The sequence below is a fragment of the Boleophthalmus pectinirostris genome, unplaced genomic scaffold (assembly GCF_026225935.1).
Source record: "Boleophthalmus pectinirostris isolate CB_2022bp ecotype Guang Dong unplaced genomic scaffold, ASM2622593v1 HiC_scaffold_3, whole genome shotgun sequence".
In the NCBI taxonomy this organism is placed as follows: domain Eukaryota; kingdom Metazoa; phylum Chordata; class Actinopteri; order Gobiiformes; family Gobiidae; genus Boleophthalmus; species Boleophthalmus pectinirostris.
The window spans coordinates 30108363-30127490 of record NW_026571299.1 but is presented as its reverse complement, the minus strand read 5'-3'; the positions used below and the strand labels follow the sequence as shown (position 1 = coordinate 30127490).

At 37.6% G+C, this 19128-nt stretch overlaps 1 protein-coding gene across 2 annotated transcripts in view; it reads left to right on the top strand.

Moving 5' to 3' along the window:
* Positions 1-19128, top strand: part of itga7 (integrin, alpha 7) — a 55404-nt gene that overhangs the window by 23618 nt on the left and 12658 nt on the right. Inside the window, exons 2-14 of one of the 2 annotated variants that reach the window (XM_055160803.1) lie at positions 3848-3975; positions 4161-4240; positions 5071-5326; positions 7741-7848; positions 12889-13096; positions 14132-14328; positions 14535-14623; positions 14992-15119; positions 15607-15702; positions 16206-16267; positions 16905-17074; positions 17397-17546; positions 18340-18455. In XM_055160803.1, coding sequence (XP_055016778.1) covers positions 3848-3975; positions 4161-4240; positions 5071-5326; positions 7741-7848; positions 12889-13096; positions 14132-14328; positions 14535-14623; positions 14992-15119; positions 15607-15702; positions 16206-16267; positions 16905-17074; positions 17397-17546; positions 18340-18455 — 1788 coding nt within the window. Of the gene's footprint in view, positions 1-3847; positions 3976-4160; positions 4241-5070; positions 5327-6403; positions 6681-7740; positions 7849-12888; positions 13097-14131; positions 14329-14534; positions 14624-14991; positions 15120-15606; positions 15703-16205; positions 16268-16904; positions 17075-17396; positions 17547-18339; positions 18456-19128 lie in introns of those variants that run through there. The other variant, XM_055160804.1, reaches the window with a different exon arrangement.

Here is a 19128-nt window from a genome sequence, read left to right as displayed (position 1 = left end):
ATGACATTCACAGTCAGAATCCATGTTTTTCTAGGTGTTTTAGACTATAAAACCACTTGTAATGTAATTTAAATATGAGGTAGAGCTGTTGATGTCATACTGTGGAACATTCTAGCCAGAGCAATGATATAACCATAGAAACAAGCAGGCGATGGGCCTCCAACCAAAAAGTTACACAGTGCACCTTTAAAGCAGAAAATCCATTCTATTTAGACTTCCTACAGACAAACCATGACACCTGTCTCTACTACAAATCTGAGGAAACTGATTGCATCAAACCTAAACACATCACACAGCCCTTCAACGCACAACAGAGCTTAAAGGAATGTAGATTTGATCATTATCTCGAATTGTTCAGGCTCTACTTCCTCACAGCTTGTTTTATGGACCTCCAGTGATGTGAAACCCCCATATAGACTGACTATAGACTCCTGTGATGTCATGTTTGGGTGAGCTTGTTCAATGGGGTGGAGAGGGGAGGAATTGGAGATGTCCAGGGGCATTGCTAACTACCCTTCTTCTGAATTTGACAGGAGAGGTGACAGAGGAAGTGTCTGCACTGTGGGTGGTAATGGTAAAGATAGAAATGTGTTTATGTGAGGAGTGATAATGGTCTTGGCTGTTGTATACTGTTACATACTGCATTCCTGCTTCTGTAGTTTTGCATTCAACTCAGTAAACAACAGTTAATCTTCTGATATGCTGCTTATTAGCTAACAGGGTTTATCAGCCTTAGTTTTGATATTGTGTACATATAGGTATACGTTTTGGCAAGAAGGTAGCAGAAGGGTGGTCCTGAGTTAGTTTGGTGCATTAAAAGCATTTGGAGCTACATTTTAAATAATGGTTCTTTTGTTTGCTTAAGTTTTGTGAAGGTCTCTCTGCTCAGCTCTATGGTATAAATAAATCATGATGATATTAGTTAATTTTATAATGTAAATCTAAAATGTATATCTGAAACTTTATAAACCACAAATTTCTAAATGCATTTGTTGCTATCTTCTGTTTTCATAAGAGAGAATTGATACTTCCAGAACCAGACGTGGGCACAATAAGGGTCCTTACATTATACATTCTTGGAGTACTTTCTTAATCTCTATTTATAGGTTTCAGCTTCCAGTTATATGCAACACTTTAAAGCCTTTCATCCGTTCAAATGATATGATATTGTGTTTTATAGATAGATATTTTTAGGACAGTGGCTGGCAACAGTCCTAATTTCTCATCATTCTGAACCCCATGGACTGAAAGTGTAATAATTCTGCCAAACCAAAGGGCATTTGAGTTTTACTGCCTCTTTTTAAAAGCTGGGCCAAGTGTCCGATTTTCACACTGTGAAATGAGGAAGTCTGTAGTTGAATATGATATCTAACTGAGTTCCTATCGCTCTCATAAAGCCTTTGGCACCTCACTAGACTTTACATGCATTCACTGTTTTGACACATGCACAGCTTCAGAACAGTTTTTTCAGATAGAGATGAGAAGCGACAACTAACACACAGCCAGTCAAAATACGTTTTATTGCTATTGTCATTGTCACTGTCAGTTATGGTACAATATAAAACAATGAATAATAATTGTAAATAAACTATGATTAAACAAAAATTAGGACATGCATTATAAATAAGGTAAATACAAATAAAAAATAGACTGAATATACTGTATGGGCAGAACAACAGTGCAAAACTATCAGCTTCAGTCACCTCTCTGCAAATTCTCCCAATGCGTACATCGCATTTATACAGAATTAATCCTTTTTTTTGGTAATTTTTATCTGAATAGACAATTTTAATTTTCATTATTGACAATTTATTTGACATTTCTGTGTGTGTGTATGCTTTGTCTGCTCCTTTAATGAACAAATATGCTTGTATCATTTAGTATTTTGACATTAGTTAACAGTAATATGTTTTCAATTAATCTTTTTGGCACCTGTTGTCCATGGTGCATACTTCGAGCATTATGTATTATTGCTAGCTATAATGCAAATAAAAGTTATGACTTGTTAAATTTCCCCACATGCAGTGAGCTGGTTGTTTGCCCTTCCATATGCCCCTTCCTCTGTTGGCACTATCAGCTTGCTGCATTGTATTTATAGGCAAAATACTTCCTGGCCGCAGACATGGCTAATTTAAGCGTGAGACCGCCAATAACAAGGCATGTGAAGAGAGGTGCATCATGGGAAATTTCGACACGACGTTGCGCCACCCTCACCTACATCAGCGTACGCGCATTTAGCTTCATTGTAACCTGGGTCTATCTGGAGCTATTGTCTTCATCGCTCAATCTGCGTGCCTGACTGACAGCGTTGAGAGGAATGCGGGGAGTTTTTAAATAGCTAGTCGGAATAGGAGTGTCCTAATAAGGCAGAGGCCAGTGACTCCCAAACCCAAAATATCATCTACACCTCTCTTAGAATAAAACTGTTCCTTTGCCAAGACCATGAGGACAATATTATAGCAACAGTACAAGAAGTGAAGCCAAAGTAGGGTGAGGCTCCAAAATAGACGGCTCAGTTCTATTGGGAACACACTAAACTTGTTTGTTTTGATAGTATTAAATAAAGCTTAACATTAACAGAGTACATAAATATGAATGTACTTTAAATTAGGTGCGTACAAGCGTCTATGTGGTGGCATTATGCTCACTACACTACACAATCATTCATTCACTCCACACTTGACGGTGATAAGATACTTTTGTACTGACTGACTGAAGCGAGGCTGCCAGTCTGCACCATGAACCCCTCTCCAGCCACCACCAATCACGCACATGCCACTTTCAGACTAGGCACGAAGGTGGGTAAAGTGTCTTGCTAAGGACACAATAACAAAACTTGGTCCGGGACGAAGTTGATCCTCGGGGATCACTGTTGCTGTCGTGTTGCTAATAGCTTCGCCGTAAATTATAAATGCTTTACTTCACATGGTTGAGACATGTAAAAAGGTTTCCTATTAAGAGAGAAAGATACAGAACTCCTAAAGCATTGTTTTTTTGTTGTTTTTTTGAGACTGAGATTTTTTTTGAGTCGCCTTGTCACAATCTGCATGTAGGTCTGCAATATACAGTTCTGACATGTGAGAGAGCGAGTAAATATTCTGTCCTCAGTAGGGCCAGTATTTCTATGCTTATTCCTTTCACTACTACATACATGTGTGAACTGGGATTTTCTGTCTTCACAAAAATTAAGACAAAGTACAGAAACAGACTGAATGCTGCTCTCCTTCTGCACTCCAGACTGGAATGCGCCATAAAAACACACACAGGCCCATCTCATTAGAAATGTTCAAATGTTAAGACATGTTTTGTATAATTTATAATCTTTTTGTAATTATTTTACAGTATTGCTGGTGCAATTGAATGTTAGAAAGAAATAGAAATGGGCTACACTGAATGTCCAAATAGGCGACTTGTGGATCCTTTTATTGGTTAAAACTTGAGTAACACTAATTGTTCAGAGAGACATGATCAATAATGGTCAATCCACCTTTATTTTGTGATTTATGAATAATGTCTATTGACTTGGGTCACGAAGGGTTGTGACTTTTAAAATATGGGTCCCCAGAAAAAAAGTTTGAGAAACAGTGTCCTAAAGTGCTCATAGAATTGTTAAGGTACACTTTATTGTTCCCATGAATTTTGAATGAAGTACCTCAACATTTGACCCAGCACCAGCAAAGTTACATAGTGTGTCTTTAATGCTGCTGGGCCAACCCCTCTCCAGACAATGAGCTACAGATTCAAGTGATATTCAGTGTGGATGATTGTATGGTAACAATTCATGGTTTTCTATGATTGATTTTTGTTTAAACTAAAATCTATACTAATGTCCACCTTCTTCTTACAGGATTCTGGTGGGTGCACCACAGGCTGCAGGACAGGGGGCACTTTTGGGCAGCAGACCCGGAGCTTTGTTCAGATGTCCCGTTTCACCTGAAGAATATGACTGTGAGCGAGTGGACATCGATGGAGACGGTACTTGGATGACTTAATTATTCTTTTAAACTCTTATGGTTTTGATTTACTAACAGCAATGTGCTCTGCTGAGATCTGTCTATATGTTCATTACTGTTGCTAATTCTATATTCTAGGTGTATATTCTGCCCTTTATTTGTTTATAAACTATAGCAGCTGATGATGCAATTTTTTTCTTTCTCTAGTGAGTCTAGATAAAGAGAGCAAGGACAACCAGTGGCTGGGAGTTACAGTTAAAAGTCAAGGCATTGGAGGAAAAGTTGTGGTAAGTTCAGAACATTCACAATTAAAAACTATACAATACACACTCTTTACTCCTTAAAGAGCCACTATGCAATTTGCTGCCACCTGCTTGTCTCCATGGATATATTGCTGTGAGTGCTCTCCTCTCTGCAGATTTGACCTGTAGCTTGGCCTTTTGGCGTCATCTTTCACAAGTTTAATGCCATACTGTGAAACATTCAAGGCAAAGCGATAGCATCTCAATGGAGACATGGAGGTGGCAGTCCCTCTGCTAGAAAAGTTACAATCAAGTTCAGTTAAAATTATTAGAATTCAGCATGTTAACTTTTAGATTAGTGTTAGTTTACATTTATTCTAAAAGTTTATTCTAAAATTGACTGTTGTGATCTTTAAGCCATGTAAGAATGATGTTATCTCATCAAAAACATGCCTGGAGTTGTGTTTTGTTTCATTTACACATGTTTGAGTAAGCCTTTATTATTAGTCTGTCCACTTCTCCAAAGCACAAAGTGCTCTGTTCCACCTCATGATGTCATGTAGGGGTACTTTCCAAGTTAACAGCTTCTTTTTGTCTGTAGTTCAGTAGATCAGACAAGGTGGAACAGAATGTTTTCAGTTTCACAGAAGAACTCAGTGTAAATATGCAGGATTTGTTTTAAACGTGTGAATGAAACAAAACACTACATCAGGTCTGTGTTTGATGAGGGAATAACAGTATAAGTTATATCAGAAAATAGTGTAATACAGGACCTTTAAATTGACTAAAACTAGTCATAACATTTAAATATAGTTGATACACATCCAACCATATTCTAAATCATATCATTGTCCCTCCGTCTTTTCACCCTGCAGACCTGTGCCCACCTGTACGAGCTACGTCAGCGTGTGAGGCAGCCCTCAGAGACGCGGGACCCCATCGGCCGCTGCTACGTCTTGAGCGAGGACCTGACAGAGCGAGATGACCTGGACGGAGGAGAGTGGAAGTTCTGTGAGGGCCGACCTCAGGGGCATGAGCAGTTTGGCTTCTGTCAGCAGGGCATGTCTGTCAGCTTCACTCCAGATAACAACTTTATACTGTTTGGAGCACCAGGGACTTACAACTGGAAAGGTAAGGAGGGAGAGTTTTCACAGTAAAAATAGTGCAATTATGTGTTGTTGTTTTTTTTAAACAATTTGTTGAGTCAGAGAATTGTCTATAACCAGTGGACAAATTGACATTTTTATTTAGACTAAAATTTGAATGATGTGAAATTTAATTTGAAATAGAAATATTATCCCCACCTGTATTTTAGAAATTAACAGTATGTAACATACTGTAACAGTATACTGTTGTATATATACTGTATAAAGCAAGTATGTATACTGTATAAGGCAAGTATGCATGACATTTATTGACATACAGAGAATAACTGCAATTGGAATAGACCTATTTGGGTGCTAAAGTTCAACCCTGTTACATACTCGTGATACAGCCAGGACTCATTTGGACAAAGAAAAAGCATGGTGATTAGAATTTCACTTACAGTAGATGTGAAATGGAAAAGACAAATTGATTTATAAACCAATCTCATAATTGGAAGCAGAAATTATGTTACTGGGCCGTGCACTTCATTAGAGAGAGCCTGAGCCTGAGCTGGTGAAGAGGAGAGCTTATTATAATATGTAGTTCAATACAATCCATATTGCACTGTGTCGACTTCAGCGAATTGCAATCAAGGTTCTGTAGTGTATAATTGATTTTATACACTGATTTTAGATGAGAGAGGGTATTCTCTAAAACTTCATCAGAACATACTTTTATGCAAGTTATTCTGAAGAAATACTAATTAATTCAGTGTCTTGTGGTAGATATACTGTCCATAAATTAACTACTACTTAAAGCCACAGCATGTAACCTTTTAGCCAAATAATGCACTAAAAATATTTCACCTAATTACACTGAATGAATACATTTAAACATATGTATCTTCATGGAGAATGTTCTGAAGTATGATTTTAACTTTCTATTTCCATGGACTCATGAAGGTGACACCTCCAGAAAGTTACATACTGTCCCTTTACTTTTAGAGCATAAACAGCTGTAGGTACTTATTGTGAATACTCATGAGTATTCATAATAAGTACTTACAGCTGTTCAGTGTCGTTCTAAATTGTAAATATATAAAATTCAACAAAACACATTTAGAACCACAGAGGACACTTGTAACACATTCTGTAGATAAAAAAAATAATTGTGTATTTATTCCATGTTTTAACTCTACTCTCTCCTAAACCACAGTCATTGTTGTGTATTGTGTGTCTTTGCCGTGCCCTCACCTTTGCCCCCACAGGCGAGATGCGAGTCCAGCTCTTGAATCAGACCCTACTGGACCTTGGTTTCTATGACGACGGTCCATATGAGGTCGCCGATCAGAAACAGCTAAACGCACAGCTGATCCCAGTGCCCTACCACAGTTACTTGGGTATTTCCAACAACCATTGCCCTCCTTCTCCCCCTTTTAAACTCACTGAGAGGGACCACCAGGCTCAGACAGGACCCTACTGCCCTGGGCTACTGTGGGATTTACTTTATCTATGAGTTTCAAATTAAGATCTCTGACATAGTGATAAACTATTTTAAAGAAAATATTATAGCTTTTGAAAAAGTAATCAAAATGCAGCATATAACAAGAAGGAGCAGGAAGCTATAAAAAAAAATATTTGAGCCAAAAACAAAATAGAAATGAGAAAATGAGAAAATATTTGAGAGAAATTAATAGTGTAATAAGTTTATTCATATTTGTTCATAATTTAATGCCAATTTTAGTGACTCCTCAATTATGGTATCTTACAAACACGTAGTAAAAAGGAATCTAAAACATATTATGAAATAAAAAAAACCAACAACTTTAAATTAACTTTTAATTACATTATCTTAGTAAACTGATACTTAGACTAGTGAAATGTGCTTGAGCGGGACATATGCCTCCTCCCCTGTCCTGTTTAGGAATCTGTGTTTTGGTATTTGGATTATGCCTGGATAACCCTCAGTCTGAGTCACAAAGCTCTAACTATGGCTCCACCCACTTGTGAAATACTTTCTCATGTCTCTATGAGTGGAGGGCAAACATGTCTCTAAAATGGCATGCTGTCCACAGTATAAAGTTTACCTGAAGGAGATCCAGAAGTATCTTATTTAAAATGATAACAGCATGAGCTACAGGTTTATGATAAGTCCCTAAAACACCATAATCTGTACCAATAACAATAAAAAACCCACAAACCCATCAGGAGGGATTTGTCTGAGCCTAAACCTCCTCTCTCCATTTTCACACAGGAACAAAACCCACCAGGACTGCGCCACCGCAACCAAAACACAACCAAAAGATCACTGCTGCTTGTCTCACCTGCACTCTCCCCTTTTCTGTTTCTCTTTTCTTTTATTTACCCTCACCATTTCATCACCCCATCACCCCTCCACCTGTCCACCCTCCTCTCTCTCTCTCCTCTGTCCTCCCCTCTGCTGGGACATCTCGTGTTTAGGGCTGTTGTTCATGGCTAGCCCGATTGAAGATGCGTTGCTGTACAAAACACTGGAACCCTCGAGTCGACCCACTGCATTTGAAGACGTAGCCCATAATAGCTACTTAGGTTTGTAGGCGTGGGGGTCTGTTACGGTTTGGATGTGGGAAAATCGTCTTTGTCTAATTTGTCCATTGTCCGTCATGTCTATTTTAGATTTAGTTTGTTCGTTTTTGCTACTTTGAAGAGACATCCATCTACCTGTAGCACTTTGCTTGGATGGTTTTCAAGATGGCAGTCTCTTTGTAAAGCAGCAGAGTGTATAAACTCTACTACTAGCCTGGCCAGTCGGACATAGTATTTACCAATATATCACCTTTTTACAATCAAATTATGTCACCTGATCAAACTTATTGTTTTTCAAATGTATTCTTCCAAAGGGAAATCCATTGTATATATGCACATGGTACACAAATATCAAAAATGTATTTATAAGTAGTTTACAGTTTACACAGAATAGGTATTTCCTTACATGGTGCAAGAAAAATGTTATGGATTAATGTTAGTATCATTAGAAATATAAAACATAATGGAATTGTAATAGAGGTCTGGAATAATTTGAATTTGTATTGAAATATTAGTAACTGTTAAGTTGATTTAAAATCTATTTTGCATTACTATAAGAATGACACTGCCTTCTATAGCTTGGAAGTTATAATATTCATTCAGGTATTAAACATAACCAGTCAAAATAGTTGCAAGTAAGATATTAATAAAAAATAAAGTAATTAAATAAATAAGACTAAGATAAGCTTTATTTCTCCCACAATTTTGACATTTCATTGTATACAAAGTACAAGAACAGCAGTCAAAAATCAAGAAAAATAGCCTGATTATTTAAGTTACACTTTAAATCCTACAATTAGAATCTTATCTGGTCTGGTCAGGCTATACCTTAGTAGCTCGTCTTCTATGTCTTTCGTCCGTCTGGTCCGTCTGCATGTGGGGAGCTTTGCAGGATTTTCTGGTGATTTGTAGTGTTAGAAAACGTCACTATCTTTAGAAAAAGTAGTATGTAGTCTTTAATGTTGCTGGATGTTGAGCGTAGATAGTAGTATACTGACTGACTGCTGTGTCTTAGCACCTGTTTGATGTTATTAATGGGTTGTGGTGATATCTCTTTTAACTCAGTGTGGCTTGAAGCGTTCCTATAGATCTCTCGTCATTCACAAACCCCGATCGCCCCCATGCTGAGCCATCGCCATGACAACACTAAATCCTACACGACCTTTTTAGCCTCATCTATAACCAACATGCCTCCATTGGACCTAATCTGCCACACCTGCATGCTACTAAAACCCCAGACAGTGATGCTATTTTGTGTGGACCTAAGGTATATGATCAAATAAAAGAAATTCACTTGTTATATTACTGTTTTTTTAGATTCAATAATCTACAAATGTTGACCCTAGTAATTTATATCACTGACTAGACCCTTAAACATTGTATAATGATAGAAAAATCTACATTTCAACAGTAGTCTCACGTCTCTATTTAATGTTAAAGGGATATCTGCATCAATATTGTGGTAATGTGAATTTAAATGGGGTTAATGTAGGTTACAAACTGCATACACATAATTTCCATATTTGTAATACTATCAATTTTACAATACATTTTCCCATCTCCATTTTGTAAAAAAAAAAGTAATTTAAAGGGATGTAACAATAACCAAAATATTGTGATATCGTATCATCAAAGTTCTCACAATAATATCATGGACCATCACAATATATCGAATTAAGTCTCTTTATTTAAATTAAGAGTTATGGCGCAGCAGTAGCTAAAAAAAGACAGAGAGAACTACATAGACCATGATCCTTTGCTCCATTTCAGTGTAGACTACAAGAAGAAATAACAGTTCTAAGCACTTTTAAGTCTTAGTTCTTTGGATTATCTTCTTGTCAAGGCATTTTAAAAGGAAAAAGTAGCATTCAATTTTGTTAGTCTCCACAAAATATTGCAATAAATATCACACCATGAGATAGGGCTGGGTATCATTCAGAAGTTGCCGATACGATACATACCTCAATACATAGGCCACGATACGATACATATCTCGACAGTACACTTTCGATTTGATACAATACATTTCAAAACGATTCAATATGGTTCAGTAAAAAATAAAGGCTAAATCATGGCTGTGATACTAAAAGTCTTTGATAAACCACTTCTTGTTTAAAGTTCATATGAAACCGCCCATTTTAATCATCAAAACAGTGAAAATGTCAAATGTGTAGCATAAATGAGTTTCCTTCCACTAAACAAACCACAAAACTGTCGCTCTGTAACAAAATACTTTAGTAAAATATACCAAAAAATACTCTTGGTAATATATTGCTACAGCAGCTCACGATATTGATATATGTCAATCATCACATTAAACGATACAATATATTGATATTTCAATATTTTTGCACATCCCTACCATGACATATATATCGTGAAAATATCGTACAGAGAGATTTGGATATTGTTACATACCTAATCATGAGCCTCCCCACCAGATCATGAGCTTTCCCACAATATTGCAATAAATATTGTACCGTGAGGTTCATACCGTGACAATATAGTATGGTGAGACTTGGATATTGTTACACCCCTAGTAATATAATATAAGACTTATATAATTAATAAGTCCCCCCATGAAAATAACATCCATGAACAATTATAGGATTTATTTTGTAAAGATGTTCCACATCCAATTCAAATGTGGGAAATTCCCCTTTAGCTTATGAACTGCCTTGTATAAACTATAATTCACTTGCTTTGGCACCAACACTATTGAGCACTCATTATCTTTAGCCTTTGGTTTAGCTCAAAGTGCCAACAATAAAAACCTTTAAACCCCCTATTCCTTTACAAGTCAATGGAAAGCTGTAAACTCACCTCTGTTTTCCCCACCTTAATAAAGCGGAGCAAACCCACCCAGTCAGTCCCATATAAATGTAGCAGCATTAGCCTTATATAGCCTTTCAGCTTTTAGACACATGACCTTGAGAATGAGCCTAGAGTGAATAGCGATCACTTTGTGGAAAATGTAGCACCTTGTCTCCATTTAACACCTTTTAATGACCGCTTTTTGAGCGGACGCATACCACACCTGTTACCCAGGAGCTTAATGTTTTGTGTTTTGTCTAGATTTTTCTTTCTCTTCTTTTGCATGTTTGCCCAGGTCTAACAAATGTCTGTCTCTGTCTGTTATCCGCATGTTTGTAAGGCTAATGCATGTGGCTTTATGTTATATGTGTCAATTGTTTTTATTAAATGCATTATTGAGTTTTACAGCTTTGTATGAAACACAAAGAAGCAGATGGTCAGTGAGTTTACATGCTGGGTCAGGGTTGTTTGGATTGTAACTCACAGTTTAAAATCTAGTTCCCTTGTTTTCCTTAGATTTGAGATTCAAGGATTTATCATCATTATCACAAACAACAATGAATGTTTATTTCATATGGTTATACTTCTGTTCACCTGCTTGTCTTGTTATTGCTTTGTTTTTCAATCTTCCAAAGTATAATATAAAGATGGATTAGCTACACTCAAGACAGGTTGAACATTTGCATCTTGTTGTGCTGTATTTCAAGACCTAATTCATTTAAGCAGACGCAGAGCTCACTTGAGTACTGGAAACCCATACGTTAAACTTAAACAGAAATCCAGTTAGACATCTTACCCAATCTACAACCAGAGTAGATCTCAGCCTCGCATGTAAACCTACTGACTCCCTTATTGGTCTGCTGCTTTACCTGATTAAAATGCACATTCCTCTGGACACAAACATGCATTTCATTGTAGCCTCCCACAAAAGGAGGATCTGCCTTGGGCTCATAAATTACATTAATGTCCTAGCCCTCTGTACACTCCTCAGATACACAGTAAGCATTAGGAAAAGCCAATATATCTATGTCTGGGTCTTAGCAATTCTTTTTCGAAGTTTACAAGCCAAGTACCACCCTGAGAATATTTTTAATAACAAGGAAATCTGGTTTATTGGGTAAGAATCTAAAGGTGAACTTTACCAAAACTAAAGCACATTCCAAACTAAACTAAACTGGGGCTAGAGGTTTAAAGCAGTAATATTCCTAGATGAAAACCAGGACTTGGACACCTTATCTGAACCAGCAACAAATCAAGACTAAACTAGGACTTCATTTGGTCTGCAAAAGAAAGGACCACAGCCAATCAAACAAAAACATGTTAAAACTAGTACTGAACCAGGTCTAAACAGGGACTAAACCAAGACTTGTCTAAGTTAAAAGCAGAAATTGGGAAGCTCAAAACCAGGACTAATCCATGTCTAAATAGGGACAAAGCCAGGACTAGAATTTAATACTGTCAGATGAAAACCAGGACTTAGCCACCTTATCTGAACCAAGATCAAATCAGGTCTAAACCAGGACTCACAGTGAATCCAACCAATTTGATAGCAACATTTGGACTAATGACAGACAAAATCCAGACCAAACAAGGACCGAACCAGGACTGAAGAAGCTTATCAGGACTTATGCAGTCTGTAGCAGGACTAAAACAAGAATTATACCAAGACTCAACATTGTCTAAGTAGAGTTCAAACAACAAAAGTGACTCCTTAATAAAACAGGATTAAAACAGATTTTAAAAAAGCATCCATGTCAAAACTAGTACTTTGCCAAGTCTAGACTAGGCAAGTCAAGTTTTAGATCAGATTTTCTTTCAGTTTCAGAAAAAATACAAGCAATAAAAGAAAGCATAAGAATAAGAAAATTCACCAACACAGAACTGGCTTCAACCAAACATGCCCATGTACTAGCGGTTGTACTTGCCCCACTACTTGAGAACCACTGCTCCCAGCAATTGAATTACAACCTGCTGCTATCACTGACCACTGACATATTTCCCCTGCAGCACGAATGCACCACACAGAACATTTAGTCCAATCAGGACTTTGGCACAAAATCAATGTGCACTTAAAGCACACATTTCATCAGTAACAAGATGAGCACAACATGCTAGCTTAAGGAAAAGGATGCTATGTTACAAAATGACATCTAACCTTTGACCTTTCCCCCTCCCTGTCCCTTCCCCTTTCCCGTCAATGTGTTGGTTTTCAATATAAAACATCCACAGGTTTCTCAGTGGACTCAGCGATGGGAATAATGGCCCGTGGGGAGCTGACGTTCGTAGCAGGTGCTCCCAGGGCGAACCACACGGGGGCGGTAGTGCTGCTGAAGAAGGATAATGTGTACAGACTGGTGCCGCAGCATATCTTCTGGGGGGAGGAGCTGGCGTCTTCGTTTGGGTATTCTGTGGCGACTACCGACCTCAACAAAGACGGGTGAGGAGTCTGGCATTGTACCTGACTTTACCTGTCTCAAAAACAAACAAAAAACAACAAATAGCATGCTAACATACATTTCCTGATTGGAGAATAAAACTCTTTCCCATTACATGCAGACAACACGCCACGCTTTTTACCTCAAGAGCAGTTTGCTATTTTTGTGCTGGAGTAAGACGACTACCATCTTTCTGTTCCTATATAACAGACACATCAGACTCAGGCCCGGGGGCCAAATTTGGCCTGCGATATAATTATATTTGGCCCGCGAGATCATATCAAATATGTATTAGACCTGGCTCACTGGCTAAGACCTTATTTATTTAAAATGTTGTTATTATTTTATATTATGCTTGTTCTGGATCGAATGTTTAAGAAAAACTATTATTAAATATTTATTTTAATAAGAAATGGTTTAACATTACATATCTGAAAAGAAGAGAAAACATGCAGATATTGTTGAAATTGTTCAATAAATATTTAGTTTGGCCCACGACTTAGTCCCAGTTTTTAATTTTGGCCCTCTGAATTTGTGTTCGACACCCCTGTTGTATAAGAACAATATCATAAAATTGTATTGGACTGATATGACACTTTGGACACTCAAAGACACTTGACATAAACTAATATTAAGCTGGTCATAAGGTACTACAATAGCCCTAGTTGCCTTGGGACGGATTGAAAGAGATGTGACTGGTAATGTGCTCCAACGGTCCGATCATCTCCAAACATTCACACAAAAGAATGTTGCATGTAGTGTCTTGCCAAAGAACACAAACAGCATGGACTGACTGGAGCTGGATCAAACCACAAATCTTAAGACTACCACCTGAGTATCACCGTATTTGTGATAATTTATTATTGTAAATGGTTCTGAATTATTTTTGAGATAAAATGAATCATGAACTGCCATTTGTGCACAATAGGCTCCTTATATTGTTACCTCTGTAGTTTGCATTTTAGAACTAATATTCCACACTTCTTCCTGTTGTCAAATCCTTGTTTACCATCTTGCTGTCCCCTCTTCTCTCTCAGATGGACAGACTTGATTGTTGGAGCTCCTAATTTCTTCGACCGTAAAGCAGAGATCGGAGGAGCAGTTTATGTTTACCTGAATCCTTTTGGCCACTGGGACGACCATTCGCGTCCCATCCGACTCAACGGGACCTATGACTCCATGTTTGGGATGACCGTGAGCAGCATTGGAGACCTGGACCAAGACGGATATGGAGGTAAAGAAGCTGTCAGTTAATTCAGTCTATTTATCGATAGTTTTAAATTGTTAATCGCTATGGCAATGGTCCTAATTTCTCATCATTCTAAAACTCATATATAAAAGTGTCTATTTAAACATTATCAGAGCTATACTCCCATTTCTATTTGTATAGTGTATAGTGAATTGTATAATGTGTGTGGGTATTTTCATCCTTTATTTTAGATATTGCAGTTGGAGCTCCGTTTGATGGAGACGGCAAAGTGTTCATCTACAGAGGGTCTGATTCTGGCATTGAAACTAAACCAGCTCAAGTAAGTCTCTCAATTTTAATAAAACTTAAAGGTGCGCTATGTCACTTTTCTGCTCGTCTCCATGGAGATGTTATTGCTTTGCCTGAAATTTTCCACAGTATAGCATTAAACATATGGGTACAAGAAGGCAATACTAGCAGGTCAAGTTACAATTCAGGTGGAGAGAATGTTTTTTTAGGGTATTTTTAAACAATGAGAATGCCTGTAATTGAATAAATGATGCAAAGTAGATATGTTTAATGCCACTGTGGAACAATCAGGCAAAGCAATAGCATCTCCATAGAAACAAACAGATGGCACACACCACAAAAGCTGCATAGCATAGTAAATCATTGTTATCATTACATTTGCTGACCGGATATTTTCAGGTTTTGGATGGCCGTGACTTTGACGTGAGGCGTTTTGGGTACTCTATCTCCGGGGGTCTGGACATGGACAATAACCACTACCCGGATTTGGCCGTGGGGTCTCTCAACGATTCTGTGGTCCTCTTCAGGTGAGAAAACAAAACTACAAAAGTACGCTCTTATTTACAATGATCTACAGTACAGAGACATGCAGTTTCTTGGGGAGTATAATATTCTTACCTTTAATGGTGAAGATAAGCTTAAGAAATATGAGCGAGACAGAGGGTGGTATTAGTCAATGTGGTATGTGCTGTGGTATTTCATTTTCAACTATGTCTGCCAGCCTACATTTATTCTAATGTAATGTATGACAAGTCACAACTCTTTTGTAGCTTTAAACGGACATTTGAGTTTTTGTTTTTTTTTCTTATTCATATTGGGAAAATATACAGTGTAAAGTATGTAAGTAACAAACTGTTTGTTACAAATGTGTTTCTATACAAATCATTTGTTCAGATTTTTAAATAAGCATATTATTTATAAGATAGTCGATAATAAAAAAACACAGCCAACACATCCATATTACATAGACCAAAAGAAAAGAAAACATGATAATTACTGATATTCATTTTGCAGGTCTCGTCCAGTGATTCATGTGGCCAGAGAATTGACCATTGACCCTCAGTACATCGACTTGGGTCATCACAACTGCAAAGGCCGTGAGGGAGTCTGGTAAGGCTATATATATACTGCTACTTTTATAATCAAGTTTGAATCTGATTGGTCAAAGCATCGAAACAGTAGAACAACCCAAAAAGCACAGACGTCTTCCCTGTTCACAAATGCACAAAGATCTTGTGCTCTGAGTGGTTCGCCCATCTGATTGTCCTTACAGCAGGTTCATGCCAAAGTGGATTCTCATGAGTTTGTGAAATCATCCTGTTGTGCAAGGTTACAATACTTCACCTTCAGTCATGATATACACATGCCTTTTAACACATTTCAGATGGAATATGCCATAATGTTATGATCATTTTTAAATGTATGTCATAATCCCAAAAATATTGGGGTATTTATTTTTGTCAGCACCTTCATTGACGCAAACACTTTTCTTGATTATTTTGACTTGTTTGCAATAAACCAGGACATTCAATATACTTTGGCTCCTCAGTCCGCCAATTTCACTCTTACATATTTCAAGCACAATTTTAACCTGTTATTATTTTCTTTTTCAGTGTTGATGTAAAGGCCTGCTTCCTGTTCACAGCCCATCCAGAGCACTATAATCCACACATCAGTAAGTCATGACTAATGTATGTCCAGTCCCTGTAGATTTCATATGATCCTCTCTGTGGCAGCAGCTTTCTATTTAAAGGACAGTGACCTCAGCCCTGTCTCATGTTAGGACACCATTATCATAAAAAATAGCAGCACTTACTGTAGTCTGGAGGTTTAATGTATGCACTGTATGCCATCAATCCCTTCAATCAATGAGTGATTGACTTCATCATCTAAAGTTAGAGCATCTTCACTCAAGTAGGAATTGCATTTTGCCTTTGATCTGAAATAAATGCAGAAGACATTTAAGTCCTGTTGTAAAATATTTTGTTGAAGTTGTTGTAGTCCTGGTTTAGGGCTGGGCTAATCCAGGTTTAGATTACAGGATGCAAAATAATCCAAGCATAGAAATTTAGTTGAATTACCAAATTATAATTGTCCCGGTAGATAAAATACAGAAAATCAACTGAGCAACACTCTATCCTCTTGGCTCCAGAATATGTGTAATGTGGTTTATGAATGTGCTTGTATTATTGTTAATGATAGAATTGTTCCCTCTTATATACTGCTTTGAGGGTTTGCGGAGATAGAACAATAGTTTATACATCACTATTAGTTATTCTTTAATATTTTCCTCCCCATTTTCTTTTCTATAGCCCTCGTGGTGCATTTTGAGGCCGACACAGAGCGCAGGAAGTTGGGGCTCCCACACAGAGTGAACTTCCTGGGCCGAAGTTCACTGGAGGCGGAATACACTCAGACTGAGGAGGTGGAGATGCACAGACAGCGCCAACATGTGTGCACTACCGCTACCTTCCAGCTACATGTTAGTACCATTTTTTTATATCAGAAAATGGATAATCATTCAGTTCAGGTCTGGGCACAACATCTTTAGAATCAGAAGAATCAGTGCCTTGGTTGGGGTCTATGGTTATAGTCTATGATCATAATGCTGACAACAACTAGTATGCTAACAGAGCTATTTCCTAGTTCATGGACTATAATTAGATGCAAACAAATTAACTTTTAAAAAATGTTTCTATTTTTCTTAAACAAAAGTTGCCCATTACCTTGTTCGTAACGGGTCAATATGAGTTATAGTTGTTGAAATAAAACTTTAATAAATCTGTTTTTTTTTTTCCTTTCAGGAGAACATTCGAGACAAACTGCGTCCGATCTCCATGGCAATCACTCACACCATTAAACCAGTGCCACCACGACGACATTCTGGAGCCAAGAGACTGGAGAAGCTGCCTCCTATTCTGAGTGTGTCCCCCTCCAACACTCTGCACTCTGAGGTACAGCCATCAAATCACAACTACATATTTATTATTTTCAGTTCAGTTTATTTTTGTAAACCCCAAAATTACAACAGCAATTGCCTTGCAGGACTTTACAAACTGGTTGATTTAACAAACAGAAAGTTAGAAAATCAAACACTGAAACAGCCATTGGTCAACAACAGATGGAGATGAACCAACATTTACAGGAACTGTCCCTGAATATCCCCCATCCATCGATCCTTTCTCGACATGGGAAAAAAGACTTTTCTAATGTAAAAATGTATTTATTATAAGCACTTATATGTGCTTGTCTAAGTTCAAAACTAGTCATTATGATTATTTTCAAGTGTTGGGAAATTAGGCAATCTGGAGTTGCCAGTCTATTCAATGAAAGGTGAAAGGTAGCTCTTAACTCGAAAACTACATGACATCACAAGGTGGAACAGAGCATTATCTGGAGATGTAGACAGACTAATAATAATATGATGTGTGAATGAATCAAAACACAACACTAGGTATGTTTTTGATGAGGCATCAACAGTACAATATGGTTTAAAGCTCACAAGAGTCAGTTTTGTGTAATATAGGACCTTTAAGTATGTATTTTTCTTTTCTCAGATATACAATACACCTGTGTCCCTCTAGATTTCTCTTTTGCATTAAGCACCTTTTACTTTAATGCTTACATTTATTTTGTCAACAATTTAATGTATTAATTACGGTCACATTTACTGTACTCATTGGCTTGGAGGTGTTTTAATGTGCTATCTTGCTTTTACCTGATCCACCCTCCTCTTTACCCTTAAAGATAAACTTCCTGCGTGAGGGTTGTGGCAGTGACAAGATCTGCCAGAGCAACCTGAGGCTCAGCTACCAGTTTGGAACACGACCTCTGACCTCTGACCTCTTCACCCCTCTGCCACGGTACGTCACCATGGAAACTTAGCATCCTTCTCTATGACAGATGCTGATGTATTTATTTACTTTGGACAGGTTGCATTGAAATATTGTACTTTTCTTTAGTAAGTAGTGATTAAGCCAGGGGCAAAATAATAATGGGGCTACAACTAAAGATTATTTTAGCAGTCGACTAGTCAATTCAATTATTTTTATAACTCAAACAATTATTTCTATTGTACACTGAGTTTTTAAATGTAAAGGCTGAAATATGGTGACTGGAAGTTTCTCAGTAGCAGTAGCATATTATTGATGAAATTCAGAAATACATTTTTTCTTTAGAGCCCCATTGTGTAATTTTTTTTGCCTTAAAACGGAGTCTGAGTCTGACTTTGGTTGTACCATCATGCTGGTATCGTGCCACCACCAGAAAGTCTGGCTCATAGATTCATGGTCGGGCTGCAGATGGGAAAAGTGGAGCTCCACTCTAGACCGGAAACACGTGGCCTGCACCGCATACACGTCACATCTACTACAGCCCTCGAAGTAGCCTCCACGGACCGCAAGGCTGTTAGCAATGCTAATTCTAAAAACACGCACCACGGAAATTACGCACGGATAATCAAACTGTTGGATTTTGAGACCAAGTTATTCTAATAATTCTCAAATTATCTTAAAGTTTAAAAAACAGTGATGAGAT